Source organism: Bactrocera dorsalis, chromosome 2 (assembly GCF_023373825.1).
Source record: "Bactrocera dorsalis isolate Fly_Bdor chromosome 2, ASM2337382v1, whole genome shotgun sequence".
Classification (NCBI taxonomy): domain Eukaryota; kingdom Metazoa; phylum Arthropoda; class Insecta; order Diptera; family Tephritidae; genus Bactrocera; species Bactrocera dorsalis.
The window spans coordinates 4,310,794-4,337,453 of NC_064304.1; the positions used below are offsets into that span (position 1 = coordinate 4,310,794).

Sequence of the window (26,660 nt, forward strand, 5' to 3'; positions counted from 1 at the left end):
CCCCAACACTAATCAGAACACAAACTCTGACTTTTTATTCACTTATCTCCGATAATAATTATCAAAAATTTTCAATTTTATCTAAAAAAAAGCTTTAATATTCATTTTCGTTTTGTTGAAATTGTGAAATCGCTTTCATGAACAAACAGCAATTGATAGGTTTCATTTTGACACATAGCAACTACTTATCATTATGCTGATAAGAATCTCATTTAACACACCTCCGAACGCATTTGACGTATGTGAAATTTTACCTTGCAGGGGTCGCACGCTTTTAGATATTTTGTTTTTTTCATTTGCTAGCTGAACTCCTGTTCCAAGGCCAATGCGATAAGCTTGAACTTAAAATTGATAACGATGGTCTAATAGTGTATTTGTTGTCCTAGGTAAAAAAAACGGTTTTGGATATATTCGTGTTTAGAATTCCTGTCAAAAAATATTTGAAAAATAACGTATAAAATTGCGATGATTTTAACTTACCCACATAACCTTTCTCAATCTTAATTTCGTTGTTCACCAAAATAAAAATAGGCCTCTTCATTATTTTCAATTAAATATTTATTACAAACATGTGTGCAGAAATCACTTAAAATATATTTTACACAAAACGTAAATTCCATACAATAACAGCATTTCTGGTACATTTAGTCCAGGAATTTCTTGAATTCCAAGCAACCTTCCCAGTTCTCGTCCCAGCCTGGAATTTTCTTAGCATTTTCGTACCATCTGGCAACGTTGGCATATTTGCTGAAATCGAATTTTAAAACTTCGAAGGTTGATACTGAAGCTAAAATAGCCAAATCAGCCACGGTCAATTGATCGCCAGCCACGTAGTTGTTACCCTCTAGGAAAGTATTCAGGAAGTCGAAAGCGACCTCAATCTTCTTGTATAGCTCTGGATCAGCTGGCTGCTTGGCGAAGATTTGTGGGTAGTAGTAGTCGGCGAGAGACTTGTATAGCGTACCCATGTCGAAGTATAAGCGCTGATTAACGACAGCTTGCTTCTTGGGGCACTTAGGGAACAAGGCATCGTCCTTGCCGTATTTCTCGACCAAGTACACAAGAATAGCACGCGATTCCCACAAAGCGAAGCCATCATCCACCAAGGTGGGAATAGTGTGCTGCGGATTAATCTTTAAGAATTCTGGTGTCAAATGCTCACCAGCCATCAAATTCAATAATTTCTTATTCAATTCGATGCCGAGATTCTTGGCAGTCAAGAGTACTGAACGGCAAGGTGCGGAACCGGGCAAGTAATAGAAATCCATAGTGTTAGGTAGCGTAGACTCTGTTGAGAAAAAAATAAAATGTACTTTAGTAAATTGTTACATAGAGTTGTTGGATGTTTGAGGAAACAAATAACGGCAATAACAGTGTTGTTTTTCTGCATATACTCAGCATACACTTCTACAGCAAAATTTTTACGTCAAATATTGGGTAGTCGAAAAAGTCTTTTCGTATTTCTAATCAGACTTCAACTTATTTTTTTATATTTATACTAATAAATAAATAAAAAAATATATACCATTTTGGTCGACCACTTTTTGCCATTTTTCCGCTAAAGACATTATTCCATCAGTGTAAAAGTTTCATCAACGAAATTTCGAAATTGCCAGAACGGAAATGAACGAACCATCGTTATGCTACATGAACTGATACAACATGGTCTCCGTAAACTTCAAATATTTCATTGGTGCCTTGCGCGGCATTCTTTCCTTTTTATACAAAAATTTCAAAATATACCGAATTACTTCATTATTTTCACCCATATTTGAACAGCTGTAACTTCTTTTTAACTTCCCTGAATTTAATGTTTTTTTTATGTTTTTTTTTTGGATAAATGAAGCTTATACTATGTTCAGACCGAAAATTTCAAAGATTAGATTACACTTAAGCATTTCATAATCCAACAGTGTTCTCACTGCCGTTAGAAAGATCAAGAAACAGCTGCTATTGTCATTCAAGAATTCACATCGCTTAATATTTATCAAAAGAAAAGATTGTCATATAGTATTTTGAAATAAAAGCCGTCTTTTTTTAATATTTTCCATATAATAGAAATAATGGATGCATTTTTTTTTTTGTTTGGTCAATTTTCAGGTGAAATTAGATTAATTGCTTTAAAAAAAATTTGTTTGTTTACATTTTTTTCCCTTCGCAGTGTCTAAATCAGCTGTGACAATGTAACAGATTTCCAGTGCTGGCTAGTATTTTTCCAGTGCTGACAAGTAGATTGCGCAAAAACAGAGTCGCACGGACAGATTTAGCGTGGATCAGTTTCAAATCATTTCAATGAAGTGATTTGGAACTGTCATTTTTGTATGGCGAAATCTTGATAAATTTTTAAGATTAGTGGGATAATCCATTCAACGGCCGAAATCGTGTGATTAAGTGTCGGTCTGAACATAGTATTAAAATCTCACTATATGGTATGACAGAATGCGATTGGCAGCACTGGAGATATGTGATTGCAACGACATCTATTGACAAATACGAAAAGACTTTTTCGACTACCCAATCAAATGCCTTGCTAGCTGTTACTAATGCACTGACTAAAACTCGAACATACCGATTTATTAACTATTTTGCTTCAGTTCTGTTAATTAATTTATATACAACTAATTTATTCATTCTCTTTTCGAAATTCTGCTCGTTTTATTTCTACCTCTCTCTCTACTAAATAAGCATTTGACTGGAATCCGCCAGAATGGAATTTCCAAAGTAACAGTTGTTTGAAAACTCTAGTATCACATTGGTTATATATACATACATACATATACATATTTATGTAAGTATTTGTGCACATTGATTTTCACTTTTGCATCGCTTTAAAATCACAAAAATTTTTTCTAGTCTACATTGCATTAAAATGTATTTCTTGTATGCCAAAGCAAAGCAGAAAATATTGAAACGTCAGTATTTTTTTGTCACAGAACCTGCATTAAAGCGAATAAATTAAACTTGCAAAATTCCGACAGCGCTAAATGCCTTCATCCGAGCTTGTAGAGCAAAACGATAAATATTTTCTATGAGCGTCGAACACTTGTAATACAAAAATATATCAATTGCTATGACATCACTGCACTTACAACTACTATATACACTCACTTTTTCTTATTTTGAAAATTTGCCGAACTAGACACTCACAGCTGCAAGGCGAAAGCCAAAATGAAGTTGGTCAGGCAATTTGTTCTTTATAAAGCTTTTTCACACCGGCAAAACAAAGTACTCACGCCGCATCAACTTATATACTCGATTACATAATATACATACATTGTATATAAATTTGAGAGCGCCAAGCAGACAACTTTTCAATTGCCCACACAATGTTGTATTTGTTGAGAATTATGGCCACATATGTACATACATATGTAGATATTAGCAGCTGGCGTATTGTCTGTGGTGATCTGCACCCTTTTGTTAAACGTAAATATTTTATGATCGGTTCTCATAAATCGGTTAAAATTGGGCCTCTCAGAACTGCCTCTTGAACTGCGTATGAAAAGAGTAAATAGAGTTGTGTGTTGAAAATAACCAACTTCGTATGTAATTAATATCAAACCAAGAGTCAGGAGTCGCCCGGCCTTCAAAAGTATATAGTTCTCAGTGAAACGCTTTCGGAATACTAGTTTTACTGCTGGGTGACATGTTGGGGATAGATTAGTGGTGCCTGTGTTTGATTCAACATAATAATTTGTAATGGATTTTATAAGAGACGTATGTATACGAGACCCTCGAAATGAGAGTAAAATATATTTACATATGTACATGTACTCTAAGAAGGTTGGAATTGGCATCTATCATTCTTTTACGCCCCGAGAGCAGACATTGTACATAGGCGATAGTTTGTTGCGCTAAGCGTTTCATTCATTGATGTTTGAAAGCTATGGTTTAAGCTTTCAGAACATAAAATGTACTTTATATGGGGCAGCAACAGGTGTAAAAATGACTACCAACAATTTCCCAAACATATTTACATACACTAATATTGTTCTACGTACTTATTTACATACATACATATACATATGCACACATATCTACACAACATAATGTGAACATCTCTAAAACGAACTAACTCACTGTAGGTTGTGGATGTTTATGTGTATATCTAAATGTAAGTACATATGTACATACATATATCAGCAGTTCTCAAACGATATTTTTGGTAATAAAGGGGGGTTTTCATTTGTTTCCCATTCTCTAGCGCTGCGTGAATCATATGCATATTTATATAAAAGCGTATGCACATACATGCGTATACATGCATACATAGGTATAATTATATAAGCAAACGAGCACTTTTTGCGAATCAAACGAAATGTCAAAAAAATAATTGTCTACAACTACCATAAAAAATCATCAGACTTAAAGGGTGAACCATCGCTCAGTCGGTACGAAAACTGTGACACCGGGAGTACTACTGTGAGCAAAAAATTATATGTCTTCTTACCGAGCGATTCTGTACAAGTCTCTAAAATTGAGATTTTAAATTAGAGAAAATTTTTGTGACTTGAGACTATTTTGCAATTCAGTAGGTGACAGTCACAAAAATCTCTCAATTGAAAACGAACAGATCTAATCAGCTCTTATATTTCATTATTTAGAGTTGTATTTACACTTGAATGAAAATAAATATATCGATAACAAGTATTAAATTTTCTACAACGAAGTCATAAAGATAAAAATTTATGTTGACTTTGTTTCAGAGTTTGAGTTGCTTACAAAATATTAAAAAAGACAATCGATTAATATCTATGACGATATCTTTTCAGTATATTCAAAATGGCAAACAAGAGTTAATTTCAGTTTTGTGACTTGCTAACTATCAGGTCAGAAATTTGTGACAATATTTTGTGACTAAAAACCAGAGACTTTGTTGTTAATGGTAGTTAGTCATAAATTGAGACTTTACCTCAAAATGTCTCAAATAGTGACTAGAGACTGCTTACAGAATTGTGCTATTGATTTAAATTTCGGACGATAATCCTTTCGTCCTTTGTGTCATATCAAAATAATCATTAGTTTTTAGTATACGCTTGTCTTTCTGAAGTACATTAAGTGCATTCGGCGATTTTTACGATTAGTGAAATTATTCAGCAAAGATATTCCGTTAAACTTTGTCTGCGGAATCAAATTTCTGGTGCCGACACGTTCAGAATGTTGGAAAAGGACTTTGCTTATAATTTTTTGTGGCGAGCAAGTGTTTTTGTCGGTAACAATTACTCAAAGGAGATCGAGAACCTGTTAACGTCGAACCACGTCCAGGACGGCCATCAACATCAACAGATGATCAGCACGTCAATAAAATAAAGGAGTTGGTGCTTGAGAATCGACGATTAACAGTCAGCGCTGTTACTGGCATCGTTGGAATATCGGAAGGATCAATGAAAACCATTTTTAAAGATCGTTTGGGCATAAGAAAAGTGAAAACATGATTGGTTTTTCTCAATTTTTTCGAAAAACAGAGTCACGTTAACGACCGTGAAACAATGCTTTGTGACTACCAAGATGTTATGAAACGCATTATTACTAGCGATGAGTCATGGATTTATACTTTCAACCCTGAAACACACGATCTATCGACCGAATATCGTAGAAAAGGTGAGCCGAAGTGAAAAACCTACATCAAAGCAGGTAAAAAATCAAGGTTATCTTGACAGTTGTCTTCAATAATCGAGGTCGCATACTGCATTGATTCTTCGTGAGTTTTTCGGCAAATTTTCAATCAATATCGCGCCACACCCACCGTATTCGCCTGATTAACTCCGCGTGACTGCTGGCTATTCAGCAAACTCAAAACGACCGCTCCGAGGAAACCTTTTTGCTGCGATTGAAAACATTAAACGTTTAAACGTTGAAGGCTATTCCAGAAATTGATTTTAACAACTTTTTCGAGAATTGGAAGAAACGTTGGCACAAGTGTGTTGAAAGAGAGTATACGATTTTGGAGAAATGTAAAATTTAAAGTTGTAGGTTTCCTCTTTCTTTTAAATATAAAAAGTACATAAAGTGCTATTGTCCAAAACCCAAGCACTTCCCTGGTGCATCTTTTGAAAATACTGGCCAATACTGTATAACCTATCATTGAGAGCCCCGCATATATGTAGTATTATTGATTTTATACAATATGCAATTTATATAGCCAATTTCAGAGTCTACCCAGTGGGTTTCAGGTAATCCAAATATGTATATCCATACTTGTCAGATTGCTTAGAAAACGAGTTTATTTCGTGACAGCAAGAATGATAGAATATGATAAGAATACATATGTATGTATGTATATTTTATTATTGCTCTAAATCTATATATACATACATACATACAGACGTACTACATATATTTATTTAACGTCCTCTACACATGTTCCCCAGGTAGTTGCTTTGTAATCGCTGGTTGCAAGTAGAGTACGCAAAGGTGTGGTGTACTTGTCACCAGTGTTAATATATACATACATATGTATGTAAGCATGTATGTTTGTAAATATTTGCTCTTTTATTCTTTTGCGTGGTTATGATTATTAAATAAGTGTTGTATGTACATACACATTTATATAAGTATATACATATATCTATGCATCTACAATTCATATTTCAACGCACCGTACAGATGTACATATTTACATATGTACATAAGTAAATTTTGTATATACAATATTGTATGACCTACAACAACAAAATATTTCCTTACCCCAAACCTGATCTGATTTAAGTTGTGTTTACTAACAACTTCTGCCTTACATTTTTCGTTCTTGCTCGCTCAGAGAGCGTACATGCACAGTCGTGACGTCACCGTTAAACTACTCTCAAGAAAAGCATGCATGCATTCAGCTGCATCTCTTCTCAGTTTCTCTGTTCTCGTAGAGAGCGTTCATATACTTACATATGGCTAAATATTTTTACACATACTTACATATATATACGAGGGGAGCTCAATTTTTATTTTCAAAATACATAACTTTTTTATCGAAGTCAAAAATTGTACGGTTTTCTATTGAGGCCATTCTAAGTAACTCCAAATTGAGCAGATTTGGGTTTACTTTAATTATTATTAATAATTTAAATGTTTTTTCCTGAAAAAGGATCAGTGGCTTGATGTAGTTGCTTGTATGCTTACAATCTTGCGGTTCTCTGAAGACGCCGAACAAGTATTAAGGTCCATTCACATACAACTTTCATCGCTTTACGTGACAGTTCATACCAAAACAAGAAGCCCAGAAAACAAAGCGTATGACACAATGAAAGCTTTGCTTTCTGTGTTTCTCTCCAACAAATGGCGACTGTTGGTTGGCAAGTGTAAAAAGATGACAAATGTCAAACTCTTGCTTAAATTCTAAAATTAGTAAACAAAAAAATTGATGCAAATTTAATGAATTTATAAATAATAAAAAAAAATTATTAATAATACAATTTCTTTCCTTTTTGCAGCCAATTTTACTTCGTAACGTGCTATCAAAATCGAATTTTGCACGCTCAGTGTTGCCAACGCATTTATTTAGGTATGAGCAAGAGGAATTTTTGACAGTAATTTAGGGACGCTTTTATTTAGGGATGGCAATTACTTGGCTTCACATTGAAATCTTTATATATGACCGCACTTAAAAAAAAGCATTATCGTACTCAAAAGCGTCCATCGAACTGTTTGTGTGTAAATATCAACCACGTGCCTCAAATAAATTACTCCTTTAGTCCTTTTCAAACCCTACAAAAATGTTTTGGTTTTGCGGCAACCCTGATGCGCGTCTAGCTTAAGTGCATTCACCAGAGTGGCATTGCAACGTAAAACAGTATTTGTCCAATATCAAACGTATTAGGTTGTGTTTTTGTCTTGCAGTGTCACCGTTGTTTTGTGCTTAGTTGTATATAAAAATATAAAGTGATGTGGAAGCCCAGTACAGATAACCCACCAAACCCGGTACATAATACATATAACAGTTAATTAATTATAGCTAAATTATTGTGTCATAATTTAAGAATTAGTGAAGTGAGAAAAATGGTCAAAACGATATTGCAAAAGTTGGAAACCTATCAACAAAGAGAAATATCCACACACGAAGATCGCGTACCTGCATTTACCGACGCATTTGTTTACGAAAAAATTTAGAAATTTGCTGAGTGTTATGCAGTTGTGCTGTTAATTTGTTCCAGAGAACTGTTTGTTCTGTTTTCTTGCTTAAATTTCAAAATGCGAAGAACAAAAATTAAAAAAAAATTGTTGCTGCTCTTAATAACACCATTAACAAAATAACTTGGCGATCTGACAGCGAATAAACGAAAATAATCTCTTACAAAATGGCTTGCTATACATACATATATACACACATGCGTACATAATTCCCTACCGAATGATATAATGTTTTTAAAGAGAGGTCATCAGCTTATCCTTAAAGGCTCTTTTCCTCGACGCTAGAAAAATTGTGTGAATTTTTTTTGGTAAAATTCTATTAACTTTTATTTCTATCGTCAGAGTGTATCTCTCATTGATAAAAATGCAGTTTTCTGATGGGATTACAAGAATATAGGGGTTGAACACGTGTGTTGTTGCTTCGTGAACATAACAGTATCAGCTGTTCGTTGATGTCACTGATGAGGTGGCTTTGTATGTTTGTACTCGTATTGTCGCTCTCAGAACTTGATTTTTCAGCTTTGTTTACAAAAATGTGCTTTTCTTTTCAATGCTCTCAGAGAGAAAGTTGTAACAGTGACGTCATATTAAATTCGAGTTCAGATGATGAAACTTTTGTTGCTAATTAGCGGTAACTTTTTTCTAGGCGTTGACCATTGCGTTCAATTTCTGCTTGCCCTTTCACTGCATTGGTTATTCGTGATAATCTCGCCACATTTCCAACTAATATCGTGACCGCAACCACCGCATTCGCCTGATTTACGTTCGGGTAGCTTCTGGCTATTCAACAAATTCACATGACCACTCCGAGAACACCGTTTTGACTCAATTGAGGATATAAAAGATGCATCGAAGAAGGCTCTGATGGCCAACACGACGGCGATTTTTTCCAAATGGTGACTGGAAGATTCGTTTTCAAAAGTGTATTGCAGCGGGAGGGGATTACTTTGAAGGAGATGAAATGGACAAAATTGACCTTTCAATTTAATCACAGTAGTATATACTATGATAAAAGGCAAATATCTGAACATACGTCGTGTTGACTTTGTTTCTTTGAAAACTAGCGCCATTGAAACGCTTTCATATATGTATGTATATTTCGAAATGAAAAGAAATGCAGAACTACGTCGCAGCGATCTCTTACGAACAAGAACACATAGCATGTTACCCAAGCCCGTTGTCTCCCTCACCGCAAACAACTGGTTTCGGCAACAAAAAGCTTCTTTGTGTGAACTAGCATAGATTCGTTTGTTCTCTGAGAATATTTGCTAACAACATTGATGATGGGAGAGTGGTCTCTCTTGGGGAAAAGTAAAATACTTTTAAAAAGCTTAATTTCGTAAAGTGATTGAAGGGACAGTTGCACGTTGCAAGTAAAGTGAGTTGCAAAAGTGAAAGTTCACATTCGAAAAGTTGCTTATTATTACATCGCGATAAATTTATTTTTAGAACAGTTGTAGAGGGTTTCATTTACTACCACATTTTTCTATATTTCCAAAACAATAAATATTTTAACAATAAAGTGAAATGTGTGGAACGAGTCTTTGAGTTATCTGACTTTACTTCAGGGTCATAAACATCCATTATAATTCTTAAACAGCAAACGTTTACTTCACGGTTCCATCGTTACAATGTATCTATTTAATTGTTTTTATTTTTTATTTTTATTATTTCAGTTCCTGTTAAGTTCGGTGAAAGACAGGAAGGAAGGAAGAGATAAAAAAGTAAAAATATTAAACGGTGGTCCTCAGATACTTTCAGCAAGAGGATCCAACAAAACCCTGCTCCACGTCTCAAGATTGATCATCAACGTTTGGCAGTGCTATGACGCTCAACATCTTATCGATGTAACATTCAAATTGTCCAATCCAACACTTTTGTAAGTCGCATTGAATATACATATGTGCATAAGTTTTTCAAAAAGTACTACGAGTATATTAATTAAACGTATTTTCATTTGAATTTCAACAGAGTTCCTGCGCACCGCTTGATTTTGACAGCGGCAAGTCCGTACTTTAGAAATCTCTTCTTAAATGAGGAAAACAATAAACCCGTTATCGAGATAGACGATATTGATAGTGACACCTTCGAGCGGCTGGTGGCATATTGCTATACGGGCACATCACTAATAACCGAGGACAATGCGGAAAGGATACTGAAAGGTGCAATGATAATGCAGTTGGAGGATATGGTTGAGCTTTGTGTTGATTTTCTTTTGGAGAACGTATCAATATTTACAATAAAACGGTTATATGAGTTAGAGCATGAAACTGAATGTCTTCGGCTAGCGAAAAAAATACAGGAATACGAAATAAATAATTTCTATAAGGTAAATATGTGGCATATTACAGAATCTTCCCTAAAACGAAAGATGGTTGATTTGTAACTTGTAAAACTATAACCCATACCAATTTAATTAATGCTTGTTTTTTGCTATAGATATCTCGAGACGACTTTTTTCTTAAGTTCAGTGCAAAAAGATTGAAAGCGCTTGTGCAAAGTGATAATTTGAATGTGAACAGTGAGGAGGATGTCCTTGACGCAGTTGAGCGTTGGTTTAGCCACAATGTTCCTGAGCGCAGAGAATCGCTGCCAGAGTTGATGTCTTGCTTACGTCTTACCAACTTCGATGTAAGGCTTTTGCTGACACGAGTTAAACCGTTGCCTGGTTGCGAGACATTGGCCTATAAAGCTATGTCGTGGATATGTGAACCCTTGTCGCGCACAATGATACATTTAAAATACATTGAACCCCGCGAAGGGCTGAGTGGTAATTGGAGAACAAAAGCATTGATGGCCATACGAACGGACGTAAGTAACAGTAAATATTACTAACATTGACAGGCAGGAGTTCTTGTAGCATTACTGAGGTGAAATTTCTGCCGGTACTGCAGTATGATAGATTGCCTGCAAGGCGTGACTTAAGTTGTGCGACAAAATTCCGTAAATTTTTTAATCATTTTAGTTTAGTATTCGAATAGTTTTGAATTTTAGAAACTTCAAAAGTTTAATTTGTACGATTTCTTTCAAATCCAATTTTTCGAATGGATTTACGTAAATGATGTAATTAATTTTAAATTTCCCACAGTGTGAGGACTCAAATCACGGTTACATATATCGCTTCAACAAGCGAAAAGATACCTGGCTGCAATGGGATAAAATTACAATAAACGCTTTGAATTTCGAAACAATTCTTGTGGAAGATGATTTATATTTCATTGGAGGTAAAATAGACCACGAAGCGATAAAGAACGTGAATAGATGGAATTTGAACACGAAAACGTGGAAACGTTTACCCGACATGCATAAAGCCCGATACTGGTCCAGTGTTACAGAATTGGATGAGAAAATCTATGTGATGGGTGGAATGGCGAATCTGGACCAAGTCTCACAATCGGTGGAAGTGTAAGTACAATTGTAGTTATACTGCTTTTTTCCTCAGTTTCGGTATGCAATTTTCGAACCAATAATGTTGAAATTTTTTACTTTAAAAGAAGTGAATATTAAGGGTTTTTTGTTTCTTTTAGATATAGGAGAAGATACGGTTGGGAGGAAGTATGTGGACTGATTACGCCACGTTATGGCGCCCGTGCGGTGACTTTAAATGGTAAAATTTACTTAATTGGCGGTCGCGGTGAAGGCGATTTTAAAGCTGTTGAAAGCTATGATCCCAATACGGATAAATGGACCGCATGCGCACCTTTACTTCGAGAGCACTATTTTCCTGGTGTAAGTTAAGAGTGAAATTGAAAATTTTGTATTTGCATTGCTAACTCCATTGCCTCTACATATTATAGGTGACTGTACACAATCGGCACATTTATGTAGTAGGTGGTTGAACTCCAAACCAAAATACGATCGTAGAACGCTACGATGTTCAGACCGACAAATGGACTAAGGTAAATTATTTTTATTTTTTTTTCGAATATTTCGACGAGAACATCTCAAACATTGCTATTATTAACAGGTTTGCTCTTTGACGAATGGCCGTTGGGGCTTGGGTTGCATTTTTATAGACCAACAACTTTGGGCCGTTGGCGGCGGTTCCAAATCGATTTACACAAATAACGTGTCAGTTTACGATATGAAGGAGGATAAATGGTCTGAGGCTAAAGCACTGCCTAAAGCTGGTATATATTACAGTTTTACAGTCTCAACCACGTTTTTGGCGGAAGAGGCAAAAGCACGGGAAATAAGATAAATTTACGAAAAAGAAGAAATGAAGGAAAAGGAATTAACGAAATTAAAATAGCTATAGAAAAATAAAGAAAAGAAGGAAATGGAAGAGAGAAATAACGAAAACAAAGCAATGAAGAAAAAAAGGGAAGAAAGTTAAGGAAAAACAAATAAATTAGCGAAGAGAAAGAGGACGATGAATTGAAACACTGGCCTACTGTACCTAAACTGCCAAATGTGGAACTTTATTTATTAAATAGAACAAATACGTTCCATACTTTCTTTAGATTTACCAGAATTTTTTACTTTAATAAATTAAGAAACTGAAAAATGATAGTTTTAAATAAATTTATTTGTTTGATTTTTTAACCAAAACTTAGTTTCGAGATCAAGAAGTGTTAGTAGTCTTTCCGTAACAAATTTTTGTTTGAAATAAATGAGAGGATTTTGCACAATAAGTTTTTCATATGAAACCATACCATGGAGAGCATTACAAGTGCCGATGAGGCTTGGGAGTATGTGTCTGGCATGCAAACAAGTCAACAATCATCGGAATGGAACTAATTTTCAGTCGATCGAAGAGATAAAACAAAATACGCTGAAGGAGCTGAGTGCCTCCCAAAACGTGCTTATGAAAAGTGTTTCGAGCACTTTTGGGACCATCTTCGCGCACATCTTATATATGTTCAAGTGCTCCGTCACAATGTCATGGACCACAGATTTTGATAAATTTAATATCTGAGCAATTAAACGAATACTTAGTCAGTTTGAGTTCAAAACTTTGCGCACACGAGTCACATTGTCAGTGTTTGTCGAAGTCGCAGGTCTCCCAGCACGGTCTCCATCAGCGACCTCTACCCGGCCCTCCAAAAAGCCTGGTGCTACCCAAACATACCACCTCTTGCTAAATAAACGTCTGGGTAAGCCTGCTTGATCATATCAAACGTGTCTGTCGTAGATTTACCGAGTTTCACACAGATTTTAATCCCGTACCTCTGCTCTGACGAAGGTTGCATTTTTCGGCTTGCACTACCCACAGAAGAACGTCGTGCGAAAATGTTTGTGCTGACTATCCAGGTGCTCGGAGGCAACCGACCAGCCGCTCGTTTATTGCCTAAGAACGCACTCTACCGAATCCAGTCGGTGAGCGCACGCTCCGAAGTACAGTCGCAGTGGAAGAAAATCAGTCCTATTACTTTGCGGACAAACCCTGTTTATACAATATGTACTTTGTGTGGTCTCCGACGTCTCTTTCTGGGTATTTCACAATATGTGCAAACTTAATATACTCTCTTCAGGGTACAGTAGTGTAGATAATCGGGTACCAGCCTGCTTAAAGACAGATGTTATTCTAGTAAGTTCCCATAAGTCAGGTGATACAAAAGGTCAAGTTCTCATACTTTATGGCTTTGTAAACTTAGTAGGTTTCGATAAGTCATAAATAAATTATTAGCATTAGTGTATTATTAGTGTGTATTAAGTTAATAAAATCGAATCGAAAGCATTCTGTCTTCGCGTCTGTAAAACGAATAAACAAATTCACATTGACGACAAGGTCGCCAAGCAACGGTTGTCCAAAGCGAAACGGAAACAGCTTAACAAATCGTTTCGCCAAACAAAAGCCCCTCGAGCCTACGTCAAAGCTGTTACTGTTACTGTTTTTGGGAAAGAACGCAGGCGGCAGGCATTAATTATGTCATTTGTTGCTAAAGAATTTTCCAGTAATAGACATTGGTGTTTAAGACCAATTACCGCACCTAATAGTCATCAAAATATTATAGAGCCGAAAAAGCGCCAACTCTACTTAAACACAAAGGGCAATCACACTAAAAGGACGCGTGCAGTCGACACATCGCGATTGGACACTTCACGCTGGGTAATTGCATCGATACGGTCGCCGTTGTGCCACACAATATTGTACAACAATTGAGGTGAGTGGAATATAGCGATATTTTGAAGGATTTGAAAACAATTTCATAGCGAACTTTGCTATTCTCTGAAGAGGAAATCAGCGAAAAGTCAATATTCTCAATCATGAAGCTAGGTTTTCGTGCGTGCGGTCAAATTTTTACTTTTTATGGAGTGTTTAGACTCGCTTTGCAGTGCAAATATTTTAGTGAATGCGATAATGTTACGAGTGTGCGAACGAACGAACTTTTATTTGTTTCGATGACATTTTGTGGACAGACGACAATTGACTACGCAACCACACACCTTTCATCAAACATACATACGAGCTCTCTTTGTACACATAAACCTTGCATTTGTGCTGATTATCTTTTAATGCTTGGGTCCTTGTACCAAGCACATATTAACATACAGACACGCCTCCACATAGGCCAACTTTGTGGGAAAAAGTGCAGTTAAGTGCTGCTCGTAATGCCGTTTAATTATGAATCGCATTCAAATCAATTGCCGTTATAACTATTGACCAGTATGGTTGTTGTAATTAATAATTGATGCGCCTGCACTTACCACAAGAGGCCTAACAGCTAACAATTAGTCGCTCGGAACAACAACAGCGGTTCGCAAGCATTGGCAATGAGGAGTCCATTTGTAGTGCTATTGCGCAGGCAGACATTTTGAAATCCTTCACTTCACATTTGCACAATGCTCGACGAGACATCGCACATTGTTAAAGAATTTGTTTATTGTGTTTTGAGCAGAGGTGGCGCCAAGATGTCTGTGACACTCTACTATCTACCGCCGAGTCCGCCATGTCGCGCGGTTTTGTTGCTGGGCAAAATGCTGGGCATCGATTTCGATTTGAAGCTCATCAATGTCTTGGCCGGTGATCAGTTGAAGCCAGAGTTTCTGCAATTGAATCCGCAACACTGTATACCAACCATCAATGATGACGGTCTGGTGTTGTGGGAAAGGTGAGGGAAATAAATTCCATACAAAAGTGTGCTAAATAACGTTTGTTTGTTTTTGTTGTTTTTTTTAATGTATAGTCGCGCGATTTTACAATATTTGGCGGCAGCTTATGGAAAGGATGACACACTCTACCCGAAAGATGTGCGTGTGCGTGCTATGGTCGATCAGCGAATTCAGTTTGATTTGGGCACCCTGTATGCGCGGATGTATGACTACTATGTGAGTATGCACCTAACATATTGGGTAGACGAAAAGACGAAAGAAAAAGTCTTTTCGACTACCCAATATATTGTGGTAGTAGGATGGTATTAGGTCAGTCTAAAATCGTAAGCGCGCTTGATTAATTTAAGGAATCAAGGAGAAAGGAAGCAAAAGTTTTGAAGGCAGCGCGGGTAAACTTTTTTGTTGTATTTACTAGTTTTATGTACTTGTTCCACTCAAAACCAACTCACTGCTTGTAAGTAATCACATATGCAATTTCCAGATACCAACTGCACTCTGGAGCGCGCCTTTAGATGAATCGAAGAAAGCTCGTTTAGCCGAAGCTTTCGATTGGTTCAATAGCACTTTGAAGGGTCACGAATTCGCCGCCGCCGATCACTTTACGATTGCCGATCTCACGCTGTTGGTTACCGTTTCACAATGTGAAGCTTTTGGCTTCGACGTGAACGCCTACAATCGTGTCAAACATTGGTTGCAACGCTGCAAGGACCACATGGCGCCGTACGACTATGAGGTAAATCAGAGCACATGACAATTCTTGTTTTATTATTAAGTTTTTGTACTCTTCCTAACTAGGAACTGAATGCCAGCAAAGCAACTATATTGGCCGATATGTTTCGTGCAAAAACCGAGATCCCATAACTTGAAAGTCGATAAAAACATTTGGTCATTGTCAACTAATATGAAGTGTGGGGTACATTCTTGCTTTCACAGTAACAAAAGGTTTCGAAAGTAATTTATATATATGTATATAGAGAAGTTAAGGAAATATTTGCAAGTGGATTTACAACAGAGTTTCCTCAATGAAAGCAACAACATTCTTTTTTACTATGAAAGCAAAAATTGCCCTATTTCTCTTGTTTCTTGTAGTTCTAATGTAGTAGTTTGAACCGAATTTTGAACTTTGTAGTAGAAATAAAAGGCACTCTTGTAGTAAATAGCACAAAGCAAAGTCGTTGCGTGTAATCCTTGAAATTGAAACGGAGTTGGACTATGGAAAACATGACATACATACATATACAAGTACAAAAAGTATAAGGTGAGTTAAAGTCGACGAACTTAAACAATCAATAGACCGAAATCATTTTCAGTAATAATCCCTAATATTTATCGGCCTCGGGTGACACAAATCAATTGACCGCTTTCTATGAAATTTTTATTGTGTTGTCAGTGGAAATTTAATTAACGCTTAATACATATATATGTGAAAGCGTTTCAGTAAACGAAAGTGTTTCCGAAAAATTACTGCCACAGCTGACGGCTAAAAATAAATGTACCTGGCTTAAAAGGGTGGCACCCACCCTCAATGTGTTTGTGTTGTCGAGAAAACCAGGAACACAAGCAGGCAACATATTTGTGAATGGGTAAGTGTGTGTTAATAGTATCAAAATCATTCTAAGTTATACACTACAGTTGATTTTGTAGTTTTTTTAATTAAAGGTGCGGGGAAGTAAAGGAGTTCGTACAAAAATAGAATTTTCTATGTTTATATGTATACAATAGCTGCACTTTTAAAAAAGTTGCTCTCTATAATATTCCTTTAGGTATTAATTCTCAAATGAATCATTAAATGTAAAACATTAGAACTAGTTAAAATAGTAGTTTCTATCAGAAAAGCGTCTCTTTCTAGAGCATGCTCGAGAGAAAAAAAAATTTCTACAAAAGTTCGAAAATCTATTACACGTCTGAATAACAACAAAGTGTCGGGGCCGATGGATTGCCGGTCAAACTATTCAAATAGGAAGAACTGGCAAGGTGCATGCAAGAGCTTCTTTGCAAGATATGATCGGATGAAAGTATGCCCGACCATTGGACCTTATCAATTGGCTTTAGGCTTGGAAAATCAACAACTGATTAGATATTCACTATGCGCCAAGCTCTGGAAAAAGAGTCATGAAAGAAGGATCGACACACACCACCTCTTCTACGATTTCAAAGCTGCTTTTCACGACAAGAAAGGTGTGTTGGTATCCCCGCAAAACTAATACAGCTGTGTAAACTGACGCTGAGGAACACCAAAAGCTTTGTTAGGATCGGGAAGAACCTCTAGGAGACATTCGACACCAATCAAGGTTTCAGACAAGACAACTCTCTTTCGTGCGACTTCTTCAATCAACTGCTAGAAAAAATAGCTCGAGCCACAGAGACAAGGTACTATCTTCTATAAGAGTGTACAGCTGCTGGTGTTCGCCGGTGATATTCATATCATTGGACTCAAAAAACGAGCCGTTAATTTCTCCAGACTGGACAAAGAAGCGAAGCGTATGGGTCTGGTTGTGAATGACCACAAGACGAAATATATGCTGTCGTCAAGCAAACAGTCGTCACACTCGCGAGTTGGCACCCACGTCACTGTTGACAGTCATAACTTCGAAGCCTTAGATAATTTCGACTATCTTGGAACCAGCAATAACACCAACAACAACGTCAGCCTCGAAACTCAACACAGAAATACTCTTGCCAATGGGTGATACTTCGGACTGAGTAGGCAATTGAGAAGTAAAGTCCTCTCTCGACGAACAAAGACCAATTTAAACAAGTCACTGATCATCCTCGTGCTGCTATATGGTGCAGAGACGTGAACAATGACAAAATTGAATGAGTCGGCTTTCCGAGTTTTCAGCAGCTACACTGGCTAATTCACGAGCCATGGAGGGCATGGAGGAGGCCCGTTGGAAGGACCATGTGGAGGACGTGGCTGCACTTGGTAACTCGAATTGGCGCCAAATAGCGAAAACTCGGCTAGAAGAAAGAAGAAGAAGGAATGCATGGTCTTAAAAACGACCAACATTTTGGATAAAGTTCAACATGTTCATTTTGTCAATTTTTGATTCTTTTCGATCGAAGTCGTTAAAAGAGGGAACTGGAACTACAGGGTCGGGTTTTCAATTTTTTTCCTCCAGGTTTTTTTTTATTCCAAAAGATCGCCTATTTTTAGGCTCTCGCACTAAGTGCACATCTAAGTGTTCGAATGCCTGTCACCGTCATTGATTAGAAAAAATCTCCAACTAAAATGTAGATGATTCTTAACAAGACTGGCGCCAACTGGCAAAAAGTGGAGATTAATCGAATTGAATTATCGAATTAATTTAGTTAATACCGTGGTTAGTCATGTGATCTCTAGTGTATAATAAACGAATATATTTGTATGTTTGTGTTTCTGTATCTTCTTTTTAACACGCCACTTATCAACTTAATTGTTTTTGCGATTGTTGGCGATACAGATGATATTCCTTCATATCTTCCTTTCATAAAAAACTAAATTAGGTTACAAGCATCAGCAACAACACTGTATACATATGTAACTAGGTAATTTTCACAGCTCATTTAGGTTTGTACAGAAGTAACACCACGAAGTGGAGCTATTTTTAATAAACCACCCGTTCCTCCACATGTTCGAAAGTTGACAACGCCACACGTTGCTCAAGCATTTCTACACAAAGCTCACATGTGGCACATGCAACATACTATATATGTATATATGTAGCTGTTTGTATACCTGCCACAAGCTGTCTGGTCAATGGACAGCAGTGGGGTACAGGCGGCAGAGTTGTCGTTTCCGTTTTGGGCAAACGATAACACCGCACACCCAAGCGCCAATGTGCACAAACCAAGCAGGAGGTACTACAATCACTAGCTTTAAACTGTTTCTCGGCCATCGGCGTCGCTGAAGCTGAAACCGAAGTTGCCGTGAAAGCTGTCAACGGGATAAGAATAGAATACTCGTAGTAGAAATGGACCATGGAAATTTTTCCGCTCATGCCGCAAGCCACTTCGACAACACGGCTTCATATCGCAGGCAGCATCGGCGTTGGGCTCCAGTTGGCCACACTCGCAGTCTCCTCTCGGCTATTAGCACGTGTGGTCCACCTTTCGCGCGCTTTTCGCTCCGCAACAAACAAAAGTTAACAAGTCAGTGCGTGTGCACCTATCGTCGCTAACGCGGCACGTAACCGGTTAGAGCTAAACACGTGACCGACGCAGTGTGCGAGTGCCGTGTGAACGCGTACTTGAACACCTCTTGCTAGTTTGCAGCGCAAATTTTTGCCAACACTCCATTGCATTTGCTGCGTACGTGACCTTCCGCAAGCTGTGCCGGATGCCGCCTACAACGACTGGGAGATTTGTGCGGCACGCGTTGCTGTTGGCCCTCCTCTGCGCACACATTTGTCAGGGGATTGCAGCATTGTTGCAGAAAGAATTATGGTTAGGTTGGTGTGCCGCATCAATGGTCCTTTACTTGGCCCACGAAGCAATAGCATTAATTAACATGCTTGTGGAACTCTGTTCTTTCTTTTCATTGTTGAATGCTACTTAACGCAGAGTGCTCGTGTATGTATGCCAGCGAGCGCAATGCAACCAGTTGGGGCAACATCGCCATTAACGGAAGCACTTTGCGTGGCGCCAAGAATGACTGTTACTTGATCTTCATCGCGGGCGGCAATGACGAGTTGGTCGCCCTGCGCTTCCAGACGCTGCAACTGGCCGCCGGGTAAGTCTAGCGCGTAACTATGTGAGTCCACATGCAACGCCGAAGTCGTGTTCTTTAACTGTCAAATAAGTTAGCGGGCATGCAGTGCGTTACAGGTTTTACTTTGCAAACCAAAATATTCTATCCTCTCCTTTATTTCCAAGTGTGTACAAAGTTTTTGCGCGCCATAATTCGCTTACGAAATTGTGTTTACGGAAACATAAAATGTCGAAAGAAATCAAAATTTTGTGTCGATGTCGTGCAGCAGGTGAAATTGTGATGTGTGCAACATGTGTCTTCGTGTTTACTCGAAAGATTTGCATATGTGAAGAAATTAAGTGAGTACCGCTTGAATTTTGTCATCGGCAAGGTGGTTAGTCAATAAATAGTGATTTCTCTGTCGTGCATCCCAGTCAGAAATCTGAACCAAAATGAAAATAGTTAGTTTTTGTTTTTTAGACATATTCGTAGTACCTAAATCATATATTTTGTGACACAAAAATGCCCGGAAATTGTAAATAAAACGCAAAATATTTAATTATTCGCACACATGGTGAACTATCATCGTGTAAAATTCACAATTTCGGCCGTTTTCGACAGATGTTCTCACGCAAACGCCTCAATACGGCCAAATAGAACTCCTTATTGATCGTCCGTCCATTCGAAATAAATTCATTATGCACCAAACCATGAATATCGAAAAAAACAATGAGCATTACCCTGATTTTTGTGCGGCTTTGGCGTGGTTTTTTTGGTTTTGGCTCGTTTTTCTCAGTCCATTCCGATGAATGTTGACTGGTTTCTATGCCAAACTCATAAATCCATGTCTCATCGGCAGTTATAATGCTCTCCATGAATTAAGCATGTCCAAAGAGACCTGTTTACGGTGCTCTTTTTGACAAAAATTCAGCTTTATCGGGACGAATCGAGCAAAAACGCGTTCGAACGGACTCGCAAGAGGTGACGAGCTCTCTTGCCATCTCTCTTATACTTGACAGACGATTTTCAAGCACCATATCACTTCTTTAATCAGTTGAAGAGGTCGAAAGTCGTCCAGAACGAGGCATGTCTTCAACGATTTATCGACAGTCTTTGAAGGCTTTGTATCACTCGCAGGCTTGTGTTTTTGATAAAACTGAATCACCTCTAAGCCTTTTATAACATTCGCAAAGATTCCGCACACGAGATTTTGTTAAAACAAGATTTGAGACAAATTCTTTGTTGGATATTTTTATCCATTGTAAAATTCGAGAGAATTTTATAAACACCCGTTATAAGAAGCATGCCACAAATTAAATGCAACGCAAAATCCAACATCTGCCAATTAAATAAATTACATATGTATATGTAACTGCATAAATCCGTCCAAATACTGACCGCGCAAATGAAAGGGAGGTGGAAAATTCAAAAATTCGAACATTCCTGTGAAAATTCCACGCACAAAAAGTGCCAAATAAAAATCCAAATGCATTGATATCTGCACTATCGTTGAGTATTTATCGGAATTATTAATGTAAATAGAAAATTTTTGGCATTAACAACGGGCATAACCACAAAACGATAACCAAATGTGGCAGAGCAACTTTGTGCGGCAAGGTAGCGTTGTCTGTCCCATGCTGGGGCTCGCCCAATGGTGTGCGAGGCAACAAGGTTGTCGCGAGCGGCTTTGTGCAGCACACGGGCATACGTAGTATATTGCTACATGCAACATTTAAATTAACGCAATGTTGCAACTTGTCAATGCGACCGGCGGACGGCGGCCTTCCAATAGTTGGTGGGTGGCTGGCAAACTGTAAGACGGAGCTGGCGCAGACTTTTCGGTTGCTTGTGGCTGCTCTTATTTCCTACATAAATCTTGCAGTACTCGACATATGCACTTCTTGCTGCCACCATTCCATGAAGTGCACATAAATAAGTGTGGCTAAATGGCTTGGTGCTCGTTGAATGTGCTTTCTAAATTTAATCCGTTTTCATTCAAACATAAAGAGTTGTGTTTTTGTCACACATCATTGGCATAAATCAATCTGCCAATATCAATGTTTGCGAAATTTTTATGGCAATGAATTTATTGGACAAGCGTGTGCCACAGCTGTGGGAGGCCATCAAACAGTCACTGGTGCAAAGAGAGACAAAAAGAGCTAATTTCACTCAATTGAATTATCTGCAGAAGGATGAAAATGTCCCACTGAAGAGGAGTTTCTTATGGGAATTTCTTTCTTCCACAACTCCGACCGTTTTCGACAGATGTGCTCACGAAAACTCATCAATACGACCAAACCACGAGTATCGAAAACAACAATTTGCATCACCTTGATTTTTGAGCGGTTTTGGCGTGTTTTTTTTTTTTTGGTTTCGGCTCATTTCTTTCCCTCCATTCCGATGATTGTTGACTTGTTTGCATGTCAAACTCTCAAACCCATGTCTCATTGACGGTTATAATGCTCTCCATGAATGTGGGATCACAATTCGCACTATCAAGCATGACCAAAGAGACTTGTTTCTGGTATTTTTTTTGAAAAAAATTCAGGTTTATCGAAGCGAGTCGATTAAGCACGCGTTTCATACCCAAAATATCCACCCAAATCATTCGAATAGATTCAAGAGAAATGTCGAGCTTCTTTGCCATCGCTTTAACAGTTGCCTGACGATTTTAAAGCACCATATCCTTCACTTTTTTAAACAATTGAAGCGGTCGCGAAGGTCGTCCAGAATGAGGCATGTTTTCAACGATCTCTTGACAGTCTTTAAAGGCTTTTTTTCACTCGTAGGCTTGGGGTTTTTATGAAAGTAAATCACTGTAACCTTTTCCAGTAATGCTGACATTCAAAATAAGGGTACAAGGTCAGCAAGCTATTATTGCTCAAAGGTTAGTCAAGCCTTAGTCAAAGCCTTCTTCATAATAGGTGAAACTTTTAACAATAGATATTATGCATAATTTCAGCTAACGGTACTATATTTCCGAATCCTTTGACAATAGTTGCTTTGGCAGAGATTTAAGTAATTTCTTAGACATTTCCCTCAAATTGCCACAAATTGAAAATATTGCGATTGCGTTGCCAAAGCACCGCCCTCACCGATGCTATGGCCAATTTATCTAATATAGGCAATTGCAAGGCTATACACACCCACAAATATAGCGACATATGTGCATTTATAGGTGATATATGCATTTTGTATGAGCTGCAGCTTCGTGCAGGCGGACAACGTAATGACATTTTCGCAATTTCAATTGCGTCGACGCGACAAAATCAAGCGAGCAGGTAGTGGATGGCCATTAGCTATTAGAAATCGGCCATTAGCAGCGGGGTTGTAATTCAAAATTGACTTGCCGTGGAGAAGAACCACAGTGAGCAACTTGGCGGAAATCGGGCTAAAAATACAAGAACGAACATTGCAAGAAAACGCGACGCGTTGTGCGTTCGCCAGAGCAGATCTTGGACTCTTTTCGAAGCACACAAAAATAAAATATTTCTAATAAATAAATAATTCTCTTTCAATTTGTCAATAAATTCGAACTAAAACGGCAAACGAATTTTCAGTTAACGATTAGCAAAGCGGTTGCACGAACGTACGAGGGTACTTGGGTCCTAACCTAGTTGACGCGAGTGTTAAGCGACAATATAAGATTGTGTACATCCCTTTCAAGGCTGCAAAGGATAAATGTGTATTGTTAAATAAATATAATTAAAGTGAATTATTTTTGAAAACACACACACTTCTATAAAGTAAAACCGCGAAATGTCTGATCCGATCACATTTTCCGTCGACGAGATGGAGCAGGTATGCAGCGAATGCAGCGCCATAGAATTGCTATAAATTTTATATAATTTTAAATTTCTCGTGCGTGTAGCGACGTCGCCGCGCCAGTGCTGCCCGCAAGGCTTCCATCGTGCGTCCGCCCAGTCCACCGAAAGTCGAATCGGAAGCAATGGCGGCCATCAATGAAATATTCAATCCGACTTATAAGAAACCCGTCACCAAAGGCAACTATCGCGCCCCCGACGAAGTGGCTGCCGATGACCTGGAAGCGATGAAGGATCTGGATATACGCAAGCTGGCCGAATTGAAAGAAGTAGAAGACAAATGGCAAATATGCGAGTGTTGTGCAAATGACATAATTTATTTGGTGTTGACAGGTATTTGTGCTGCTCGACTTGGACAGCGATGGCTTGATTTCGAAGGATGATTTGCGCTTCACCTTCACCGCGCTCGGCACAGACACGCCGGATGAGCTAATCGAGGAGATGCTTAAAGAGGTGATTAATATAAAATTGCCATGATTGGTGATTACGAAGTGGAAGAAAAACAATAAAATCAAATTTCTGAAGTGAAATGGGAATAAAATAAAAGTGTTCAATTACAGTTTGAGCGTGTTAAGTGTCCTAAATATATATTATTAATGTGTGTAATGTGTTGTGTAAAAGTACGAATTTCCGCACAGGCAAAGGATCCTTTGGATTACGACGCTTTCATCGAATTAATGAGCCATCGCACGGTTGAGTTGGATCCAGAGGATGTGCTGTTGGAAGCTTGGAGCAAATGGGATGATTATGGTACGGGCAAAATTGAGGAGAAGAAGTAAGTATGGCCCGACTTATATCGAAACTGTTTGCATATTATTTTTTTGTTGTTATGTGTTTGGTGTTAAAAAAGTATTAAAAAAACTTCACTTTATACCAATGTGAATTGTGGAAGTTGAAGTTCGTTTTATGTCCAAAAATTAGGGCCAAGTTGAAAATAATTGAAATGAAACGTTGATCCAACTCTATTGAGGGAACATTTAAAACTCAAACATTATACACATTTTTACACCTCTTGTCAGGCAATGTTAAACTTCAGTCGCCTAGTTTAATCCAAAACTTCGCAGCTTAGAAAAGTGATCTTAACTTCAATTCTCCACTTTTTTATTTTCTTCAGCAACAAAATCTAAATTTGAAACATGTGAGATGTGAATACAAAGTATAAGAGAGAAGATTTCGACGCGCTACGCAACGAACTGTCAAACTTTGATTGCAATTGTAACAAAGTCTTCCTCTTGCAACGATTATGACGTCACTAGTTAATGTATATCACTGTCAAACGTAGTCGGATAAAGTAACGGGAAGAAATTGTCGGAAATTCCAATTCTATCATTTTTGGTGGATACCCCGATAACCGCTAGCTAGGCAACTCTATCGCTAGCCGTTGCTTGTTCGATTTGACACTCTCCTAGTTCCTACTACTAACGAATAATATCATATTGTCAACACTGGCAATTATCTACTGCCAGATTTTTTGTAAAAAAAACAACATTTATGAAAGGTGAAACTATTCAAGGGGTTACAAAGGTTTCCTCGGTAAAAAAAGCAGCCTTTTTTCAACAATTCTTTTCTCATACAAAATATGAAATATTTTATTAGAATTTTTTATTGTTACAAACATACATTATTAACAAGAAATTCTGAAATTTTTGGAAAAAAAATATTTTAAACTCGGCCATTGCGACGCAATTTCCGGTGACCCCTCGGAAAAAAGATGTGTCCACGTTGGCAAGATGACTACTTACAGGAAATTTAAATTAAAAAAATTAAAAAAATAAAATAAAAATTAAAAAAAAAAACGTATTTTAGTTAAAATCTTAACTTAATACATGAACAGAAGAAAAATATCTGAAAATTGGATTTGTGGCAGACATTTTGACAAAAAAATATAAATTTATCGACATTTCTTTTCAAAAAGCAATAAAAAAAATCCTTCGTCCAAGACTTTAAGAATTGTATCTCAAAGATCTGTGTATAATTTCATGATTATCGGTTGATTAGCTCTGGAAAAACCTTGCCAACCGACTTCAAAAACACAGTTTCGAGAAAAACGCGTTTAAAGACGACGCGCTTAGCCTAGCTACCCACGAGTTCATAAGTTCTCATGGCTGTATCTCCGAAACTATTACTCGGATCAAAATGAAAATTTAGGAGAATATTTTGGTGTTGTAGAATATAATAAGACAATAAAAAGGTTCGATTTTTTGAAACCCGTAAACCCATGTAACCACTTAAAATAACGAGAGAAGTTCATTTTGTCAAACCTGTATGGCCATTCGTTTTTCTGACTTCTTCTCTCTGTGAACGTTGTACTAATGCAAATTTATTAAGGATTTAGGTATGTAATTGCGTATTAACACATTAGCGCCACAAACAGTTATTAATAAAAACGTTTTTTTTTTGTTTTTCTAATCGCAAATTTCTGCTGCATTACAGAATATATGAGGAGCTAACCAACTACGGCGATGTCATGACGACCGCAGAGGCCAACGAAGCGCTGAAGTATGCACCGATCGCCAAAGCCAAAACTCTCGAGGAGCCCGCTATGATTGACTATCCAGCCTTCTGTCGCATCCTGTGTGGCTTGCGAAAGGGAAAGCCACGAGCAGAAGAATAAAACACACTTACACACATAAATACATACAACTATAACCATATTTATTGCAGTTTGCTAGCTCATCCAGGGCCTCCATACCCACAACCACATGTCCACACACACATATCGCTCCTAAGCACATATGCACACATATGTGTGTGAGTGTGTGTGTTTGGGTGTGCGGTGTCCGATATTTTATTGTGAATACCATGTAAAGTGACATTTTTATTGCGCACAAATACTTTTTTCTCCGATAACTCGAATTTTTCTGTTTGAAAATACAATAAATCAAAAGTGGTGTGTGCGAAGACACGCAGACTCAAATGCGCTGTGAGCGTTTAAACGGTTGGCATTTTTATTTTTAACCGCTCTGCTTGCCTCGCACGCTATGCACATA

At 37.6% G+C, this 26,660-nt stretch overlaps 6 protein-coding genes across 7 annotated transcripts in view; 4 read left to right on the forward strand and 2 right to left on the reverse strand.

Moving 5' to 3' along the window:
• LOC125776420 (glutathione S-transferase D1-like) overlaps positions 1-26,660 on the reverse strand; it is a 111,069-nt gene that overhangs the window by 18,047 nt on the left and 66,362 nt on the right. The gene's annotated exons all lie outside the window — the stretch shown is intronic.
• On the reverse strand, positions 541-3,253 carry LOC105225871 (glutathione S-transferase 1-1). Its single transcript, XM_029550018.2, has 2 exons — positions 3,109-3,253; positions 541-1,288 (listed from the first exon to the last, which is right to left on the reverse strand). The coding sequence occupies exon 2, from the start codon at positions 1,266-1,268 to the stop codon at positions 645-647; it is 624 nt and encodes a 207-aa protein (XP_029405878.1). The 5' UTR covers positions 1,269-1,288; positions 3,109-3,253; the 3' UTR covers positions 541-644.
• Positions 7,758-12,645, forward strand: LOC105225819 (kelch-like protein 40b). Its single transcript, XM_049448185.1, has 8 exons — positions 7,758-7,911; positions 9,798-10,000; positions 10,093-10,450; positions 10,561-10,932; positions 11,210-11,526; positions 11,649-11,850; positions 11,919-12,020; positions 12,089-12,645. The coding sequence occupies exons 1-7, from the start codon at positions 7,876-7,878 to the stop codon at positions 11,958-11,960; spliced, it is 1,530 nt and encodes a 509-aa protein (XP_049304142.1). The 5' UTR covers positions 7,758-7,875; the 3' UTR covers positions 11,961-12,020; positions 12,089-12,645.
• On the forward strand, positions 14,040-16,348 carry LOC105225821 (glutathione S-transferase D7). Of its 2 annotated transcripts, XM_011204456.4 has the most exons (5): positions 14,040-14,228; positions 14,964-15,176; positions 15,252-15,393; positions 15,659-15,910; positions 15,973-16,348. In XM_011204456.4, the coding sequence occupies exons 2-5, from the start codon at positions 14,977-14,979 to the stop codon at positions 16,036-16,038; spliced, it is 660 nt and encodes a 219-aa protein (XP_011202758.2). In that variant the 5' UTR covers positions 14,040-14,228; positions 14,964-14,976; the 3' UTR covers positions 16,039-16,348. The 2 variants fall into 2 exon arrangements, with proteins under 2 accessions (XP_011202758.2, XP_049304144.1); XM_049448187.1 differs by lacking the exon at positions 14,040-14,228 and having other exon boundaries at positions 14,790-15,176.
• LOC105225826 (suppressor of lurcher protein 1) overlaps positions 19,234-26,660 on the forward strand; it is a 44,628-nt gene continuing 37,201 nt past the window's right edge. Inside the window, exons 1-2 of the mRNA XM_029550045.2 lie at positions 19,234-19,607; positions 19,720-19,888. Of these exons, the coding sequence (XP_029405905.2) occupies positions 19,496-19,607; positions 19,720-19,888 (281 nt within the window). The 5' untranslated portion in view covers positions 19,234-19,495. The remainder of the gene's footprint in view (positions 19,608-19,719; positions 19,889-26,660) is intronic.
• On the forward strand, positions 23,159-26,606 carry LOC105225822 (myosin regulatory light chain LC-2, mantle muscle). The gene is made up of 5 exons (XM_011204457.4): positions 23,159-23,647; positions 23,718-23,939; positions 24,004-24,123; positions 24,309-24,445; positions 26,104-26,606. The coding sequence occupies exons 1-5, from the start codon at positions 23,606-23,608 to the stop codon at positions 26,282-26,284; spliced, it is 702 nt and encodes a 233-aa protein (XP_011202759.1). The 5' UTR covers positions 23,159-23,605; the 3' UTR covers positions 26,285-26,606.